Source organism: Asparagus officinalis, chromosome 3, assembly GCF_001876935.1.
Source record: "Asparagus officinalis chromosome 3, Aspof.V1, whole genome shotgun sequence".
NCBI lineage: Eukaryota > Viridiplantae > Streptophyta > Magnoliopsida > Asparagales > Asparagaceae > Asparagus > Asparagus officinalis.
This window is the reverse complement of record NC_033796.1, coordinates 5860830-5880402: the sequence shown is the minus strand read 5'-3', so window position 1 is coordinate 5880402 and position 19573 is coordinate 5860830. Positions and strand designations below refer to the sequence as shown.

The 19573-nt window shown below is 35.9% G+C and overlaps 1 protein-coding gene across 2 annotated transcripts; it reads left to right on the top strand.

Annotated features, from left to right (window-relative positions):
• On the top strand, positions 640–16575 carry LOC109832768 (tRNA (cytosine(34)-C(5))-methyltransferase). Of its 2 annotated transcripts, XM_020400180.1 has the most exons (15): positions 640–956; positions 2888–2976; positions 3296–3362; positions 3943–4058; positions 4529–4595; positions 4799–4847; positions 5617–5702; positions 6039–6301; positions 6379–6434; positions 7597–7682; positions 10206–10298; positions 13182–13626; positions 13723–14264; positions 15386–15617; positions 16081–16575. In XM_020400180.1, exons 1-15 carry the CDS (start codon positions 750–752, stop codon positions 16365–16367), a joined length of 2685 nt encoding a protein of 894 aa, XP_020255769.1. In that variant the 5' UTR covers positions 640–749; the 3' UTR covers positions 16368–16575. The 2 variants fall into 2 exon arrangements, with proteins under 2 accessions (XP_020255769.1, XP_020255770.1); XM_020400181.1 differs by lacking the exons at positions 3296–3362; positions 3943–4058.

The window sequence follows — 19573 nt, the reverse complement described above, 5'->3', positions numbered from 1 at the left end:
TTCTACTTACGGTAATTTATTTGTGTAAACAAACATTGTATTTCATTTGCATAATGATATGGATGCATTTTCTCACTTGCGAAGAAAATGACTTTCACACTTTCAATTTGCCAAACATCCCTACAGTTTACCAACTTTATGTTATGTTAGTCATGTGATAGTAATGAACATAAACTTTGGGCTAATTTCACATAACACCCCCAACAAAAAAAAACAAAATATTTGGGGGTATTGCACATAAACGCCCTAAATTTTGTTTATTTCACAAAACCCTTATCAACTTTGGGCTGTCTCACAAACCCCCCATAAAACTTTGGGCTTTTCTCACTTAACCCCCTACATGTAATTTGCAAACAACTAAATTTTTATTGAGAGGAAAAGTTCCATAATTTACGAGAGGGAGTATATTGCCTGTAAATGACAAACGATAAAGTTTAAAATATTTTCCTCTCGAAAAAATTTTAATTTTTTTAAATTACATCTAAGGGTACGATAAAATTTTTTTAGGGAGGTTTCGTGCTGCACCCCAAAGTGCAGAATAGTTATATGAGATAAATAAAGTTTTTTGAGATGGTGCCTTTTAAGTGAGGGGTAAAAAAAAAAGCATTTACATTTGTTTATTGCCAGTCACTTGTCATCGCTTCCTCGAATATAATCCCTCTCTAAAACCCCCCAGCTTGTACCCTCGCCCTTTTTCCGCCTCCATCAGAAAACCGCAGCAGCCTCATCGCGCAAAACCTAGATACGCCATGGGCGGTGGCCAGAAGCGAGGGCGAACTCAACGGAGACACTTCAAGCAGAACAGAGACAACGTATGGAAGCACAACAGTAACCCTAAAAAGACTCGACCCGACGACGGCACGAACAACGATCCAAACTCCAATCCCGATTCCATCCCTAATCAGAAATGGGAACCTTTCATCTCTCAAAATCCTGGATTTGAGGAATACTACAAGGTAACTCTCGTTTCTTTTGAATCTGATGAAAATTTTCAGATCGAATTTGAGTTAAAATTTGCTGAAAGTGCGCTTTTTTTTTTAAATAAAAGGAAGTCCAACAGCTGAAAGAGAATTTGGATGTTTGATACTCTTGTGTTTTAATGAAGTCTGCTAGTATAAATATCTCAAAGGAAGAATTGTCGTGTACAGCGCAGCATTTTGTGTAAAAATGACATCTTTTTGTCACCGGTACTGATGGGTGTGTAGTCACGAGAGTACTTTTATTAGTCATAGATGGTGTTCAAGCTGGAAAACAAGAGTTCAATCAAAAGTTTCTGGCATCGTAGCCCAACATGAAATTTTCTAGTTAAAGATCAGATTGGCAGCCATCAATAGGATCTTTAGTATTCAATTCATGTTTCGACCCATTCTGACAAAATGAATCTTATTTGACATAATTTTGTCATAATGTGACCAGGGTAATCCTATGATATAAACAACAAATGCTGATAAACTCCAAGTATAGATTGGTCCATTGCAAACAATGTCTGCTTAAGCACCTTGGAGACCTACTTGTTTGACGTAGGCGATCAAGATTCACTCTTATATGGACTGTTACCTTTTTCGTATTAGTGGGAACTGAATCGTGTTTATTATGTTCATCTTTGGAGTCAATTTGAATTTGTTATAGCTTTTGTTAATGATTTATTTTGGTTTTAGTTTTAAGAATAGTTTTAGAGGATGTCGAATATCTACTTTTGGCTTATGGTGTTTTGAACCGCCTTCATAGAGACATCTTTTGGATTGCATTGAAAGAACGAACTTGTTATAGTTGTTGCGGGATGAAAGATCTGTGACAGGGTTAGAACTGTCTGAGCTGGAACTGTTTCTGGTTCTTCTCTATTATTCTTATGTTTGTCATGTTCTTGTTTATTTATTGTCTAACAATTATTCTTTGCCTACTTGTTTGACGTAGGCGATCAAGATTCACTCTTATATGGACTGTTACCTTTTTCGTATTAGTGGGAACTGAATCGTGTTTATTATGTTCATCTTTGGAGTCAATTTGAATTTGTTATAGCTTTTGTTAATGATTTATTTTGGTTTTAGTTTTAAGAATAGTTTTAGAGGATGTCGAATATCTACTTTTGGCTTATGGTGTTTTGAACCGCCTTCATAGAGACATCTTTTGGATTGCATTGAAAGAACGAACTTGTTATAGTTGTTGCGGGATGAAAGATCTGTGACAGGGTTAGAACTGTCTGAGCTGGAACTGTTTCTGGTTCTTCTCTATTATTCTTATGTTTGTCATGTTCTTGTTTATTTATTGTCTAACAATTATTCTTTGCCTACTTGTTTGACGTAGGCGATCAAGATTCACTCTTATATGGACTGTTACCTTTTTCGTATTAGTGGGAACTGAATCGCGTTTATTATGTTCATCTTTGGAGTCGATTTGAATTTGTTATAGCTTTTGTTAATGATTTATTTTGGTTTTAGTTTTAAGAATAGTTTTAGAGGATGTCGAATATCTACTTTTGGCTTATGGTGTTTTGAACCGCCTTCATAGAGACATCTTTTGGATTGCATTGAAAGAACGAACTTGTTATAGTTGTTGCGGGATGAAAGATCTGTGACAGGGTTAGAACTGTCTGAGCTGGAACTGTTTCTGGTTCTTCTCTATTATTCTTATGTTTGTCATGTTCTTGTTTATTTATTGTCTAACAATTATTCTTTGCCATTCAGTGTAAAAGTATGGGAGGTAGAAATAATGTTGACTTAGTCAAAAGAATTGGCTATGCTTCTAACTATCCCATTTATGTTGGCGAAGCTATCTTTATGTATCCTCTGCAGTACTGCATTAGAATTCTTCAATTGTGTTTGTTGTGTCATGTTGAGTGCTGTTTTCTTGCAATGACATTTCCTGAAATTTGAATACTATGTTCTAGGTGCAATGCATTGTGTCAACAGAAGAGTGGGAGGAGTTCATGTCTTTGTTGAGAAAGCCACTGCCAGCTGCATTTAGAATCAATTCTAGGTAATTTGTGTTGTAAGCACATCTATTATTATCATAGTCATTCTTAACAGTGAATTATTTCGTAATTCGGTTTAATGAAAATGAAGTTTTAATCTATGAGTTTGCTATATATTGCTAATGCAGTGTTGCCAGGTGCCGACATCTGAATTTAAAATATACTTGTGGATTTTCTTCATTTGCATCTTTGTCACTTGTTTTAAGTAAAGGCATGCTTTTACTATACTTTCAAGTTATTCTTGGAAAAGTTCATACCATCATCTTTTTGCTTAATTCATCGTGTTATCCAGTGAGTGCCAGTTTTGATTAATTTAAATTATAGTGCCCAGTTTTATCAAGACGTCCGAATGCAGTTGGAAAATGACTTCATGAAATCCCTGGAGGCGGAGGTATACTTCCATGTTGCCTGTCTCTGACTTCTGTTTTACTAGTTCCAACTTTTACTCATTCGTTGCCAAGGTTTTAAATATCGGTTATCGGGAATTTATCGGACGACCAAAATTCTTATCGGATAGCGAAAATCGGGGATATATCGGGGATAAGTAGTATTTATCGGAGTGATATACTAGATGGTGTATATATATAATATAATAACTAAAAAATGTAATCTAACCATGCTTAATGAAATATAAACATACCAAAATGTAAATCATCATGTTTAGAATCACTAACTAATTGTAGAAAGCAAAACTTGCATCTTGACCGCACGATGAAACCATTCGATTGCATAGCCTTACTTATCGGCCGATAATCCCGATAAAAAAACCTTACTTATCGGCCGATAAGTACCGATAACGCCGATAACTCCCCGATAACTTGCCAAAAACGATAACCGATTAAAAATCCAAGTTATCCTATCGGAGAGCTCCCAAATCCGATAACTCGGCCGATAATATCGGTTATCGGCCGATATTTAAAACAGTGTTCGTTGCGCTTATAACCATTCTTTTTATTCCCATCGCTTATTAGGCTAATAATGAGCATGAAAGTGAAGCTATCAGACCATTGCCTTGGTATCCTGACAATCTTGCTTGGCATTTGAATTTTTCCCGGATGCAGCTACGGAAAAACCAAACACTTGAGAGGTAATTGGCCTTGTCCATTAATTTGATGTGTTTTTCTTCTCTATCTTCTTATCTTTCTTTTAGGTTCGAAAAATTAAATAATGTTGACAGTGGAGCTTCTCAAAATGGATCTAAGTTCTAAAAGTGAGCTATTTAATGTGCAAAAGCTTAAAAGGTGATGACATCGATAGCATATTAACACTGTAAATGTTTTCTTTCATTGTATTTTTCTTTCCATTTCCTTTGCTTTTGTAATTTCTTTCCATCACTTTCTTTGCAACCAGATACAATCTTACACTTACAATTTTTTGTTTCCACTTTTCTAATCTTCTTACCAATATATCTTTGGTGGTGTGCATTTTGAAACATAACATTTCTAATAAGACCACGTTAATATATTCAGTCGAAGTTTCTTTTAAACTAATAATTGTGAGACAAAGTTTGCAGTTTGTGATCTGTTAGTTCATGTTTATTTTGTTGCTTAATCCCAGATTCCATGAGTTCTTGAAGCAAGAGAATGAGGTTGGTAATATTACCAGGCAGGAGGCTGTTAGCATGGTGGGTATCTCTTTCATGTGATGTGTGTGCAGTGTGTTTGGGGTGGGTGGGTGCATTGTGGATGCGTGTGTACATGCATGCATGCATATGCATTTCTTCTCGTATATGATCTTGCCTGTGATCATTATATCTTTTCTTGCTTTGAGTATATTTGATTGGCCACTTTGCATGACATATTTTCTTTTTCTACATTTTGACTACAGGTTCCTCCCTTGTTCTTGGATGTGCTACCTCATCACCATGTCCTTGACAGTAAGCTTCTTGTTCTTTTGGATATTTCTGTTGGCGCAATCCTTTTTGTTATCACAAATGCCATTGTGGAGAAACTTACGCAATTCCCCTTGTTTGCGTTTACGTGAGAAACTGAGTTTCAACATACTCTTCCTGTACCAGCAGAGATTTACACATACTTCATCTCTTTTTAAGTATCTGGCACCATGTGCTCAAAATCTTATATTGTTGTCCTAAATATCCTAAGAATAATATAAGTACATCATTTAATTTTAAGTTCTTTAATGTAAATATTATCTTTTTGTTGATTTGAAAGAATGCTAACCCACATTTGGTACAAGTTTAGTTATTACAAATTAATTATCTAACAGTTATTTAGCGTAAAGATGAACTTTGTTGTTGCCACTAGTTAATTGCTGCAAAAATCTTCTTGCAGAAGAACTACTATTCAAACTTTATGCAACATGAATTATTTGGACAACTTTTATTCAATCCAGTAAGTTAAGTATAACTTTTCTCATAGATCTATTCATCTTTGTATGTGTGTGATTTTTGTTTTTCTCACTACTAATATATATTTCACCACATTAATATGCCACCATGTATGATCTATGATAATTTAGCCAATGTAAGTTATATATTTTGGTCTTCAAGTGTTCTAAGTAAATTATCTAGTGAAAGTCATTAGTTATATTTGTTATAGTTCATCACATGCTTTTCCCAAAATATGGACTTTATATGACCTGTGTTCATTTCATTTTTTTAACTATGTGGTGTTTGGCCTATGCAGTGTGTGCAGCTCCAGGTTCGAAAACTTTCCAGTTGCTTGAGATAATACACCAAACAAAGGAACCTGGACTACTTCCAGACGGACTGGTATTGCTCTGTAGGAATTGATAGTATGCTTTTGGAAGTTAGGAAGAGCAAGGATCCTGTGATTCTTTAAAATGGACTCATAAACCCTTTTGTTGTTAATTGCCTATGTTTTTAATTAAATGATGCCAATCTGTTCAGTTGATTGTCTGACTTTATTTACCCCACATGAACCATAATGGCGTTGCTCTCCAACATTGCCAAGATAGGGAGCACTATCATTTCTCTGTATTTTCACTATCAAATTAAATAATTTATATCATTTAATATACTGATTGAAACTTGACCTCGAAAATATTTACATGCTGTAGTCTTAAACTGTCCTCTTTGATTTTCTAGGTGATAGCAAATGATGTAGATGTCCAGAGATGCAATCTTCTCATTCATCAAACTAAGCGAATGTGCAGTGCCAACTTGATAGTGACAAACCACGAGGCACAATACTTCCCTAGTTGTTCTTTAAATAAGTGTTCCGTAGAGATTTCTGAAGAAGAAAAAGGGGAGCTAGGAAAAAGTGTTCTGCAGTTCGATCGTGTTTTATGTGATGTACCATGCAGCGGTGATGGCACTTTGCGGAAGGCTCCAGATATCTGGCGGAAATGGTGAGCTCTTCATGGTACTTTGTGAGATTAATTATTTCATTTTGTGATTACTCATGACAGGCCTGATTTTGGTTCAGGAATGCAGGAATGGGTAATGGCCTTCATCGCCTTCAGGTGGAGATAGCTATGCGGGGTAAACTTTTTTGAACCATTTGTAGATTATCTTTTAGCATTATGCCTTCTTCATGTAGCCTCTATGACGGATATCATCGTAGATACTACGTTGGATGTTGTTGGTTTTTTATATTTTATTTTTATTGTTCATACAATGATTTATTCTATTAATCATATGCAAAAAAATTAGCATGCTGAAACATTTAATTTCTCATACTTTTCAATTTTTCATGACATGAACTCTAGTAAAACGATTGGTTCCACCAGTTGGATGCTTTTTGATTCCTCATAAGCCAACTTCTTCTATAACTCTCGTCTCTCTTTTTTATGATCGTAGGCTCCACATAAGTTCTTTGGACATGTAAAGATTTCCCATAAGCTGCTTTAATTTGTGTGTTTAACTTTGCATGGTTATTTAGTAGCTGTAAAGTACTGTCAATATGCTTCCTCATATATTTTCCTGATTGCTGGATTATTAGAATCTGTCTTTCCCTCCGTTCTTTGTTGGATCATTTTCTTATATGGAGTGATCCATTATGGGATTTTTTCCTCTTAAAGCTAGTTTTTTCTTTCCCTTCTCCCAGGCAATTACTCATAGTTACTCTTTAATCATATTTGAGTTATATGTAACAAACCAATATAAACTTGCAAAGTGACTAAAATGAACCACCTATGTCTTCATAGTTTGCCTGGACATCAAATTTGTGTTACCGTTGTGTTTTGTGCTTAGAAGAGACATTTGGCTTTTGCTCTAGCCTACATGGAGCTTAAGCTTAGCTTGTTGCTGAAGTTGAATTACAGTTAACTATGCTAATGTCTCCATTGCTCATTACAAAAACAAAGTTTAGAAGAGCTAATATAAAACCAATTCACACATAATCCTTTGCTAGATCTTTATTCAATATTCTAGTTGTAATGTTTATGATTACAAATTGTACTTGTGATGTTTTGTCATCTCCTTTTTGGATTGGGGGTCTAACTAGTTGCACAATTTAGGAATCATGTACCTAATCTGATTAGAACCCCCAACTCTCAACTCACCTTTGTAGTGACAATGGAATAAAGTTGATGATCATGAGAAGAATGATGTGCACATCCTTCATGCAGTCCTTTCTTCCAATGTGCTTAACAGTAGGCAAAAGGCGCTCATACTGATTCCTCTGTTATACTGTTTGTTGCAGGGATAACACTGCTAAAAGTGGGTGGAAGAATGGTTTACTCAACCTGCTCGATGAATCCTGTGGAAAATGAAGCTGTTGTGGCTGAGGTTTGTGATTTATGAAATACTTGTCTTATCAAATTTATTATTTAATATAAATTTATTTATGAAAATATGTTAAAAGTCTCCATTAGATAATCTCTATATAAGATAAATCATTTCTTTGTATATTCCAATGTTTCCCCCCTTATTTTTAGGGAAAATTGCTTCTAGCTCCCAAAATAACAACAGTTATTCTTTCCCCGCCCAAGAATTTTTCAACACTCCCAAAACCCCCAAAAGCAAAGCCACAATTCTCTGAGCACCCAAAACACAAAACCCAAGAGTTTAAAACATGTTAAGACCATAATACCATTTCTCTCTCTGTCCCTTTTCATGATGTCACTGTGATGATTTGAAATGAGTTTTAGAGGGAAAAATTCTAGTTCCCTCCAATTTTTTCCAATGGCGTCGACATTCGCGATGGAACTTTCTCGGCGTTCATTCATGATGCGAAGAAAACTGCAATCTTGAAGACAGCGATGACAAGTTCCGATGGATTCAGCGTCGCCGTTCCGAAGAAAAAGGCGGGAACTCCGGCGACTCCCGGTGTAAAATTTCCCCTTTTTTTAACTTGTACTTGAATCTGAGTGCTATATTTTTTTGTTATTTTACATATTGTTGTAATTTTTTTTTAAAATCGATGACTTGAGATTAAAGCAGAGTCTGTAAATTTATATATTGTTGTTATTTTACTGTAATGAGTTTGTTGTTAAGGTTATGAGTTGGTTGTGAAGGAATGTTACATGTTGGTTTTGAAGGTTATGAGTTGGTTGTGAAGTTTACGAGTTTGTTGTGAACGTTACGAGTTGGTTGTGAAGTTTACGAGTTTGTTGTGAACGTTACGAGTTGGTTGTGAATCTCGATAATGAGTTGGTTGTGAAGGTTAGTAAACAACAATCACAATCAACTCATTGCCGAGGTTCACAACCAACTCGTAACCTTCACAAACAACTCGTAACATTCACAACAAACTCATAACATTCACAACCAACGCGTAACCTTCACAACCAATTCGTAACATTGACAACCAATTCGTGTTCTTCACAACCAACTCGTAACATTGACAACCAATTCGTAACATTGATAACCAACTTGTAACATTGGCAACCAACTCGTAACTTTGACAACCAACTCGTAATCTTGACAACCAACTCGTAATCTTAACAATTAACTCATAACCTTGCTTCACAACTAATTCATAACCTTAAACTTAATAACTCATTATAGTAAAATAACAACAATATGTAAATTTATAGACTCTGCTTTAATTTCAAGTCATCAATTTCAAAAAAATTACAACAATATGTAAAAAAAAAGCATCAGATTCAAGTATAAGCTAAAAAAGCGAGAAAAATTATACAAGGAGTCGTTAGAGTTCTCGCCTTTTTCTTCAGAACGACGACGCTGAATCCATCGCAACTCGCCTTGATCCCAATCTCATTCGTCTTAAACGATCCACCGTCTTCGTCATCATCGTCTTCAAGATCACAACAATATATAAATTTGGAGGGAATTAGAATTTGTCCCCCTAAAACTCATTTCAAATCATCACAGTGATATCATGAAAAGAGAGAGAGAAAGTGTATTATGGTCTTCACATGTTTTAAACTCTTGGGTTTTGTGTTTTGGGGCCTCAGAGAGTTGTGACTTTGCTTTTGGGGGCTTTGGGAGTGTTGAAAAAGTCTTGGGTGGGGGAAGAATAGTTGTTATTTTGGGTGCTAGAAGCAATTTTTCCTATTTTTTATTTTTTAATTGTACATAACTATGTATAATTTACAAGGCTTCAACCTGTTTGCACATACAGTAAAGCAACATTGTAAAATTTGAGCAGAGATCAGGTTGTTATCATAATAATAATTGTGACTGGCAATCTTAGATAAAGTTGAAGTGGTCTCACTTTATTTTTGTCTAAACTTGTTTTCCATTCTTTATATTTAAGTAACTTCTCATTGAAACTTGTTCGTGAAGTATATTTAAGTGACTTGTCTCTGAAACTGTCCGCTATATGATCACTTCATATACACAATTGTTTCTTTCTATTTGTAGACATTTTAGTTGTTTAGGATAATTTTTTTTTTGCTCAAAATTTGTACGGGCATTGCATAGTTGATTTTCCGATTGGTGGTGTTTGTCTTCTTCCAAGATTTCTTTTTTGGGTATTACCTTATTCTCTGATATTTTACCATGAATGTGGCTCATTAGCAGTGAGCAGTCATATTAGGGTACTGGCGTTTTAAAATCTTCTGGTGCTGCTGCTTGAATTTTGTATGTAGTGGCTTAATTGAATTATCTAACAAGTGGTTTCTTAAAAGCTATTTCTATTCTAGGCCCTGTTTGAAATTAGCAGTGAGCAGCCATATTCTATCACCCTATCACTCATACAATACCTCATTCCAGATTTTATTTTATCGACTGATCATACAATAATTATTCTCTTTCTTACCTTGATCAAATCTTGTATTTATTTCTTTCCACTCTCCTTTGCATACGCTATTTCTTCATATCTTAATATTGTCATGTGTAAACTAGATTCTTCGGAGAAGTAAGGGGACAGTCGAGCTTCTTGATGTGTCAAGTGAACTTCCTCAATTGGTCCGTCGTCAGGGTCTCAAAACATGGAAGGTTAGTTCTGCTGGGATTACATTCTTGCTTTAGATATGCCATTGCAACAAGCTAATGCAACTAAAACTAAATACTAACAGGATATTTCAGTTTTTCCTCAAAGTTGTTCTATATTTTGAATGCAAAAAAGAATTGCGATATCATGTTAGACTTGCAATGAACTGGTGTTGAAGAAATTCAATAGAAATAGGAAGGATATACAAGGAAACTTCATATATTAATAAGGAGACCCAAACCTTTTAACGAATATTGGAGTGTAAGACCAGTAATATAATATATTATATATAATTAGATCCAAACATCCATATCTAAACCCAAAAGAAACCTCATCTTCACATTTGTAATAAATAATATATATTTCAAACAATATTCTCCACCGTTGAAAATCTACAGTTAATTGATGCAATTCTTCACAAGATAGATTCACAATGGCCTCACTTTTTCCCATATTTTCCTAATTTTTAACTTCATCGCGATCTTGTCAATCACAAATTATACAAAAGAATACGTGGATAAAAAAATCATTTAATTCCTCTAGTAAAGAATTCCTTCCGGTAACTAGATATTTCCATAGCCAAAAGTCACCTGTCAAAGCCCTGAGAAATGAATGGAATCGGTTACCATCTATATTGTATGGGTACGGATATGGGACTCTACAAATTTGTAAAAGGTAGGGTAAGGGGACATGACTATATAGATATTTGTACACACATATATTATATATTGGAATTAATAATTTATATGAGAGCAAAGATAAAAATTAAAATTCCTATGATATTTTTATGTTTCTTTTATTATGTGAATTATAAATTGGAAAATCACTAGTTTTTCAACTAGACATCCAAACGAACCTTTAAAATTATAATTCATAACCTGACTTATGTCCAGTGAATTTCAAGAAGTGGATATGAAGTGTAGGGTATTGGTCAAAAAAATGTATGACAAGTGTTTTAAATTAGAACATATATTGTGTAATTGAGTACATGCCCGAATAAATATTTGCATATATGTAAGGAGTGTCCAAGGAGTTTGGTTACCGGTATCGGTATGGGTACGTGTTGGGTAAGGGTATGACTTCAAATTAGAAGTAACCAAGTAACATAGGTTACCATAGCTTATGATGACTAGTTTCTTATATGACATGTGCCTTATAGATTGAAAATGTTATCATTGGTGCATATACTATCTCTTCGCTGGTTCTGACATACCTAAATGTTACATGATAACTCTTTAAGTAATTTGTGCTGTAATAATTAAAAAGTTCAGGTCATTACAAAATTGGAAGATGAATAATGAAGTGAAATCTAGTTTGGTTAAGGATGTAATTATTTCAGTTATGTCTTATATTGTCTTCAAAGTTTCACTTGGATATTTTTATGCTTTAATTTTTTTCAGATCCGAGATAGAGGTCTTTGGGATAATTTGATGTATTTTGGGGCAAATTGGGTTAATTGTCCCAATGGGATAATTTTACCCATTGGGATAATTTTACCCATTGGGATAATTTGAGTGGGATAAAGTGGGGGTAAAATGGGATAATGAGACAATTTAGTGGGACAATTTAAGTGGGACAATTTGTATGAAGTATCATAAAACAGAAAAAATCACTCAATTATCCTCTCTCTCTCTCTCTCCAGATTAGAAATCCAAGTTTTGGTAACCTGGTTGTCACTCTTCATAGTTCCCATAATCTTCCTCATTGCTCATGAGCTGAAATTTTGTGCAAAAAGCTGCAATTTAACCTCTACAGAGACAATAGCAGTCCAGCTATTCAAAATTCCACCTTTTCCACAAAATTCAACAACGCACTCAGTTCCAAACTACGCTAACCTACTAGATCAACCAAAAATAAAACTAAATTGAAAGAAGAAAGAACAAAATTGACCTCAATTATGTCATGGAGAGCTATAATATTGGGATGCTTGATCTTCTTCAAGATCACGATCTCCGACAGCAAGCTATCCTGCAGCTTCCTGCCCAATTTCTCCATCACGACCCCCACCTCGGGCTACGGTCTGTTCTTGAACTAGGCATCCTCCGACCCCCCACCGATGCTCGCCGCCACGCCGTTCCCTTCCTCATATTTCACCAAACTCCCACCGCGTTCCGTTCCCGTTCAACAAAACCTCCACTCTCCAATTGACCTCGTACCCTAGCCCTCTTGCGCTCAATCGCAGAAATTACCCAAAATCAGATCTGATACAGAATCGACGGTGACAAATTCAAACACGACGGTGAGAGGGTGATGGAGAAGAGAGAAGGAGAAGAGATCGCTGGAAGAACGCAGAAGAAGAGACGCTGGGGTAATCTTGTTCCAGCAAATAATTTGGGGTAATTTTGAGGGTGGGGTTTGAGGGTTCTTTATATAGTTGGGGTAATTTTAGGAAAAGTGGTGTATTTGTCCCACAATTATTCCAACAAACCAATAACATCATATAGTTGAATCCATAACCAAAAAAGTGGTGTATTTGTCCCACAATTATTCCAACAAACCAATAACATCATATAGTTGAATCCATAACCAATTACCCCAATGAATAACACCAAAAAGATTCCAACAAACCAATAACATCATATAGTTGAATCCATAACCAATTACCCCAATGAATAACACCAAAAAGTGTTATTCCAAAAATTATCCCATTATCCATAAATTTACACCAATGAATAACCCTCCCTTAGTTTCTTATAAAAATGTCCCAAAATATAGGAGTGTGATTAAGTAATTTGTGCTGTAATAATTAAAAAGTTCAGGTCATCACAAAATTGGAAGATGAATAATGAAGTGAAATCTAGTTTGGTTAAGGATGCAATTATTTCAGTTATGTCTTATATTGTCTTCAAAGTTTCACTTGGATATTTTGATGCTTTAATTTTTTTCAGATCCGAGACAGAGGTCTTTGGTTAGCTTCTTATAAAATTGTCCCAAAATATAGAAGGGGTGTGATTTTGCCAAGTATGTTTCCTTCTGATGAAAACTGCGATGAGGTGGAGGTGTCAAATGATGGTGCACAGGAGGATTTGATGGCACTTGACAGTAATATTGGGGGAGAAAGTATTTCGGGCACCATAACTCAGCCTTCAAGCGAGATAGAGAATGAAAAGAACAGTGAGAATTTGGAAAATATTGGGACTTCTGCTGATGATGACAAAGCTGCAGTTCAAACAGAAGCTTCTAATGGAAGTGCGTCTGCGGAGGCCATAGGGGATGATTCCAAAGTTGAAGTCTCAAGATTTCCACTTGAACGGTGCATGAGGATAGTTCCTCATGATCAAAATAGTGGAGCATTTTTTATTGCTGTTCTTCAGAAGACTTCTCCTTTGAAGGGTAATTCACTATCATACTATTTTCTCTGTCATGCAATAACTTCTATATGAGACCATGTTCCATTAGTTGATTATTGTTATTATTTACTTGTTGTAGAGGACTATAAAAACCAGTCAAGTAAAAATATATGCAAGATTTCAAGAAACATGAGCAAGAACCTTCTGGACGAAGATCAGTCGGGAACAAAGCTATCTGGAGATGTGCCTCATGATCAAGAACCTGTTACGACAGAACAAGCATCTGATGACAGTAAAATGGACAAGAACCAATTAGCAGCATTAGGATCTAAAGATGTTGGGTCAGAAGATAATAAGGAAAAAGAAAAGGAAGAATGTGACAATGGGGAGAAAGGCCATGCAGAATTGAATGGAAGTAAAGGGAGATTACAAACACAAGGCAAGTGGAAAGGAGTTGATCCTGTCTTATTTTTCAAAGATGAAGCAACTATCAACAGTATTCGATCTTTCTATGGCATAAGTGAATCATTTCCTCTGGAGGGCCATCTTGTAACCAGAAACCATGATGCTAATCATGTTAAGAGGATTTACTATGTATCAAAGTCCGTTCATGATATCCTCCAACTAAATTTTCAAGCTGGACAGAAGCTTAAGATAACTTCCCTTGGCTTGAAGGTTTTTGTAAGTATCACATTCTTAATGAATTTACATATTACTCACTAAAATATGTTACTTGAACAGATTGATATTATTTGTGTTTTTAACCGAAAAAATTCTACTTTTCTCACTATGTTCCTAACTAGTCTTTTTCCTTTTTTATTTTTTATGATGCGCATAAGAGCATATTAGGTGTCACATTTTCTTTGTCTGACCTCTTTTGCTTGGTGAAATATTAGGCTTATGCCAATGAAAGAAATTTTATGTTTGTAGATGTTCCGATAATTTCTAATTGGGCAAATATCAGAAAACCCTCCTTAACTTTGGATGATTATCGGAAAATTGACTTTGAAAATATCACAAAACCACCCTAATTTGGGGGGTTTCTGATAAAATCTGAAAGTTAAAGGGGGGGGGGGGGGGGGGTGTTTTCTCTATACATTTGTATACCACAGTATTTATTTAAAGAGAGAAATTAGTTGGGGGGGGGGGCGGGTCTATATTTTAAACTGACACATCATAAATTCCTTGAAACATTACGTACAAAGATTACCATAGAAGCAGAGCATGGCATCATATATACATTTCAGGGGTGAGTATAGCACCCCAAGAAAATTTATCACTTAAATTGGACCATCAAAAGTGTTGTAAAATTAATACTACCATCACCCCCCCCCCAAAAAAAAAATAAAAATAAAAATAAAAAACAACAAAAAAAACAACCAAAAAAAATAATAGTAAAAATAAAATTTTAAAGTTGCACCCCAGTGCTCAAGCTATTTAAAAACACTAAAGAAATTTGTAATTTTTTTTGAATTAACGCATTGAAAAGTTGAGCCATTTAAAATTCCAACAAGTGTACCCGTATGCATTCCTGTCAGGTACTATGTTCTTATAATATTATAGTTTTATTTTTAGATAAATAGAAAATTTATTTTCCAGCCCCAAGAAATTTTTTCTGGATTCGCCATTGAAGCGAGTTCTGTGTCACTGTTCCTCGTAATGCTGTACAGATCATGATCTTTGATTAAGCTTTAGTGAGGGACTTTTGAAAAGTTCCTTCCTAAATGATTGACTTTGAAGAATCAATGGAAATAATATATTGCATGGTTTGTTAAACGGTATCTTTGTTTTTCCCAATTCAGGAGAGACAAGGGTCCAAGGATGGCACATCACCATGTTTTTTCCGGTTATCCTCAGAGGGATTACCTCTCCTGCTTCCGTACATCAGCAAACAAATACTCTCTGCATCTTTAGCTGATTTCAGGCATCTATTACAGTACCGAACTATCAAATTTGCTGATTTTGTTGACGCTAAATTTGGTGAGAAGGCTTCAGAACTGATGCCAGGCTGTTGTGTTGTAATTCTTGGTGAAGGTACAATACTCTTAAACAAATTATTATTGTTTTGGATATATTACAAGAAACCCTCTGCATCTATAATCTAATAAGTTCAACAGAAACCCTGACATAAGACCCTTAATGAAGCCTTTAAATTTAATCCTATTATGGAGTTTTATTATTTGAATAACAGCGGAAACATTTGCACTTGAGTGGACGCAGATTTTGGAAGTTTGGAAGTACGGAAATAGAAGGAAAATATAGTTCCTAAATAAACTAATAAAAAATCTTACACTTCATCATTAACATATTATTTTGCAAGGACAGATGTCCGTCTAATGGCTTCATTAGTAATCATAGAAGAGGGGATTTTTGTTAGATGTTTTACACAAGGTGTTTTCTTGAAGTTGAAAAACAGGATAATGAGGATATAGATGGAGATTTCTTGTAATTTACCCTATCATTTTTGAGTTTTTTTCAATTGTTTCTATGTTCACAGGAAAAGGATCTGCAGATAAAGTTGAAGTCGATGCCTCTACGATTGCTATTGTGTGTTGGAAAGGAAGAACAAACTTGTGCATTATGGTTTCTGAACTGGACGGCAAAGAACTGCTTGAGAGGCTTTCAGCACGTTTTGGGCGTGAAAAAGGTTCGGCTCGAGAAGAAGAAAAGAATGGAGATTTAGTGATTGATACAGTAGAGAACCAGGAACTTGGCGAACTAAATGAAGAAGCCAAGGACATAGATGAGTCGAAAGCAGTTAGCGAGGAAACTGTTACGAGCTAAATCAAGGAAAGTTGATTTACTGATTCTTGAGCTGTTGCAATACTAGAATTCCCTGGTAATTGAGCTATTTTATTTAATTTGTATGCACAGCAAGGGATACTGATTTGTATCCAGTATTTTGGTGACAAATGTGGGTATCTATAATTTGTTTCTCTCTACTTTGTAGTACTGAAGTTTAGATTATTCAAAGTATACTTTTTTAGTAGAACTGTATTGGGTCAGTCTCTTGGCTCAAATATTGTGATGCTTTAAACAAAATGATGTTCAGTTCAAATTTCTTGGAGTTCCGTTAATCATTAGGCTAAAACTCAGAAGTTATGGTGAGAGTTGAACATTATATTTTAACTTGTCTCCGAAGGTTGAGGACCCTTTTTATGGGCCGAAACATGAACTTATGCAGTAGTGTTAATTTTTAGAAAATTTACTTTAAATTTGTATTTGGTAGGATTTGAATATGGGTTGCACAGGTGTCATCATAAAGTCTCTCCTTTCGAAGTTGTGGTGAAGGGTGAATGTTATATTTTTAGGTTCTAACAAAATGATTTTGGATTAGTTAAATCCACAACCATTTTCTTATAATATTTTTGTCTAACATGAATACGACATGTTTTAGTCACATTATATGTTTGTTACTATGATTACGCAGAAAAGTCTTGGACTAAAATCTTTCTTATGATATCATCTTTATCTTTACTGCTAAATTACCAAATGGAAATATCTAGTTGCCTCTGTTTACCAATAAGGTATATTTTGTTGCTCCAGGGCCAACAAGGTACATAAAAAGTGGTTAAATTGTGGCAATAAGGTATCTCCGATCATCACTGATGAGTTTTGAGCAATTTAAATTAAGATTTTTTGCATATATACCCCTCAACCCATATTTACAAATTGTCTCCCAAATGTTAATATTTGCAAAAAGTGAATACCAACTCTCTTCTCACTCTCTCTCCTCTAAGGCTCTAACCCACCCCTCTTCTCAGTCTATCTCCCTGCCATCTCTCTCTTTCTCCATTTTAATTTGCGGAAATTTTTTCTTGACCTCCACAATCTTGCATCAGGAATGCTGATAGCTAGGGTGAGTTCTGTCTTTTTTTATGCTGACCCTCAGCAGAGTGAGGGGAGCGGAGAAAGTATGAGAGGAGAGACATTGAGAAGAGATGTTGATTTTTTTTGGGGGTTAAATATTAAGATGTTTTTTTTTTTGCAAAACCCCATAATCTAAACTGCTCTAAAGTTAGTGGTGATTACTGGGGATACCTTATTGTCATGAAATCATTTATCATACCTTGTTGCTAAATATAGGCAACTAAATAAATCAACCTGGTAATTTAGCGTTATCTTTACTAAAGCAAGAAGAAATTAAGGGTTAATTTCAATAACCTCCCAGAACTTTGGGGGGAGTTGCAAATAACCACTTGAACTTTGTTTATCTCACACAACCCCCTAAAACTTTGAGGCGCCTCACAAAACCCCCTTAAACTATGAACGTTTCTCATCTGACCCCCTTACATGTAATTTGTAAGTAACTAAAATTTCCTTGAGAGGAAAAATATCAAAATTTAGGGGAGGAGGTGTTACTTGTAAATGTCAAATGACAGAGTTTGAGATTTTCTTCTCTAAAAAACATTTGGGAAAAATGTGTCCAGACCCCAAAAACAGAAACTTCATGTGCTGCAGCCCCTCTTAGTTTCCTCCGTGTGATTCAGCCCCTTGAAGTGTGACACTTTGTACTGCAGCCCCTTTTTAACAATTATTATATACCGGCTAAGCTAAAATCTCCAAAATAACCTTATCCTCTCTTCAATCCCTCAAACCCAGCTCTCTCATCCCCCCCCCTCTCTCTCTCTCTCTCTCTCTCTCTCTAAAACCAAGGGCTTTCTCAAGCTCGTCGCCCTGGCCCTCACCCTCCTCGTCATCGCCGTCGCCGCCTCCGCCCAGGCCCCTAAGCCTCGCCCTCAAGTTTGCCGCAACGGGCCTGTTATGCTGGATATGAGAGAAAAATCATGGAGTTTAATTAAGTATTCAGGTCATTTGTTTCTCATGTGTGACTTAGCCTTGTGTCAGAAAAGCAATGGCTCACGGAAGTCTCGTGATTTACATAAATCAAAATTGTATTTTTATGTTGAGGCTCGTGGACGCAATGGCGGGTTTTGAAGTCAAAGAAGAAAGTTAATGACATGGCTAGTTTTGACTTCAATTCTAACGAGACTTTTAATGTCTTCTTTATTTTTTTACTTATGACTCTCCTCTGTTGATGAACCAACAGCACCCTCAATTTCTTTTCTTTTTTTTCTAATCGGGAAAAATAATCGTATCTTGATCTTATATCCGAAATCTAAGTTCTTGAGCTCTTGGGCTCTCAAGTTAGTTCTAACTTGCCTCATGTAAGTTCTAACTCGCCCCATATTAGTTCTAGCACACCCCATGTTAGTTCTAGCTAGTTGGGGCAAGTTAGAACTAATAATATTCGAAGCGATATAACAAGAGTTAGAAAATGAGCCCAAGTGAAAGGAAGATACCGTGTGATAGATAATATAAAGGGCTACACACCGGCGAAGACGGTGGTAAAAACGGAGACCGGAGGTGGCCGGAAAACGCGCGCGAAGTCGTCATGGCGCTACTGTTTTCTGCTCGTTGCTGCCGTCGAGCGATGTTTCGGACGTTACCGAGAGAGATAGAGAATGAGTTAGAGCGTGATACAAATTGGAGGTGATAGGCAACATGTAGGGCTAGTCACCAAAAAAGAAATTGGCAGAAACGGAGATTGGAGGTGACCGGAAAGTGCGTATGAAGTCGGCACAAAACTGCAGTTTTCTGCATTGCAATCCCTCGCCGTTCGGGTTTGGTCTTCACTGTTCGGAGCTTTTCGCCACTGTCCGGGCTTGCCGGAGGTGGGAGGAGGTTACCGTGGTCGTTGGGGTGTCTCGGTGGGCTTCGCCGGAGGTGGGAGGAGCTTTTCTCTGTTCCCAAGAGCCTAGAACTAAAATGAATTAGAGTTAGAACTAGCTAGAACTAACATGGAGCGGACTAGAACTAACATGGGGCGTGTTAGAACTAACATGGGGTAAGTTAGAACTAAGTTGAGAGCCAAAAAGCCTAGAACTAAGATGAATTAGAGTTAGAACTAGCCAGAACTAATATGAGGCGGACTAAAACTAACATGGCATAAGTTAGAACTAACATGACATAAGTTAGAACAAATACGG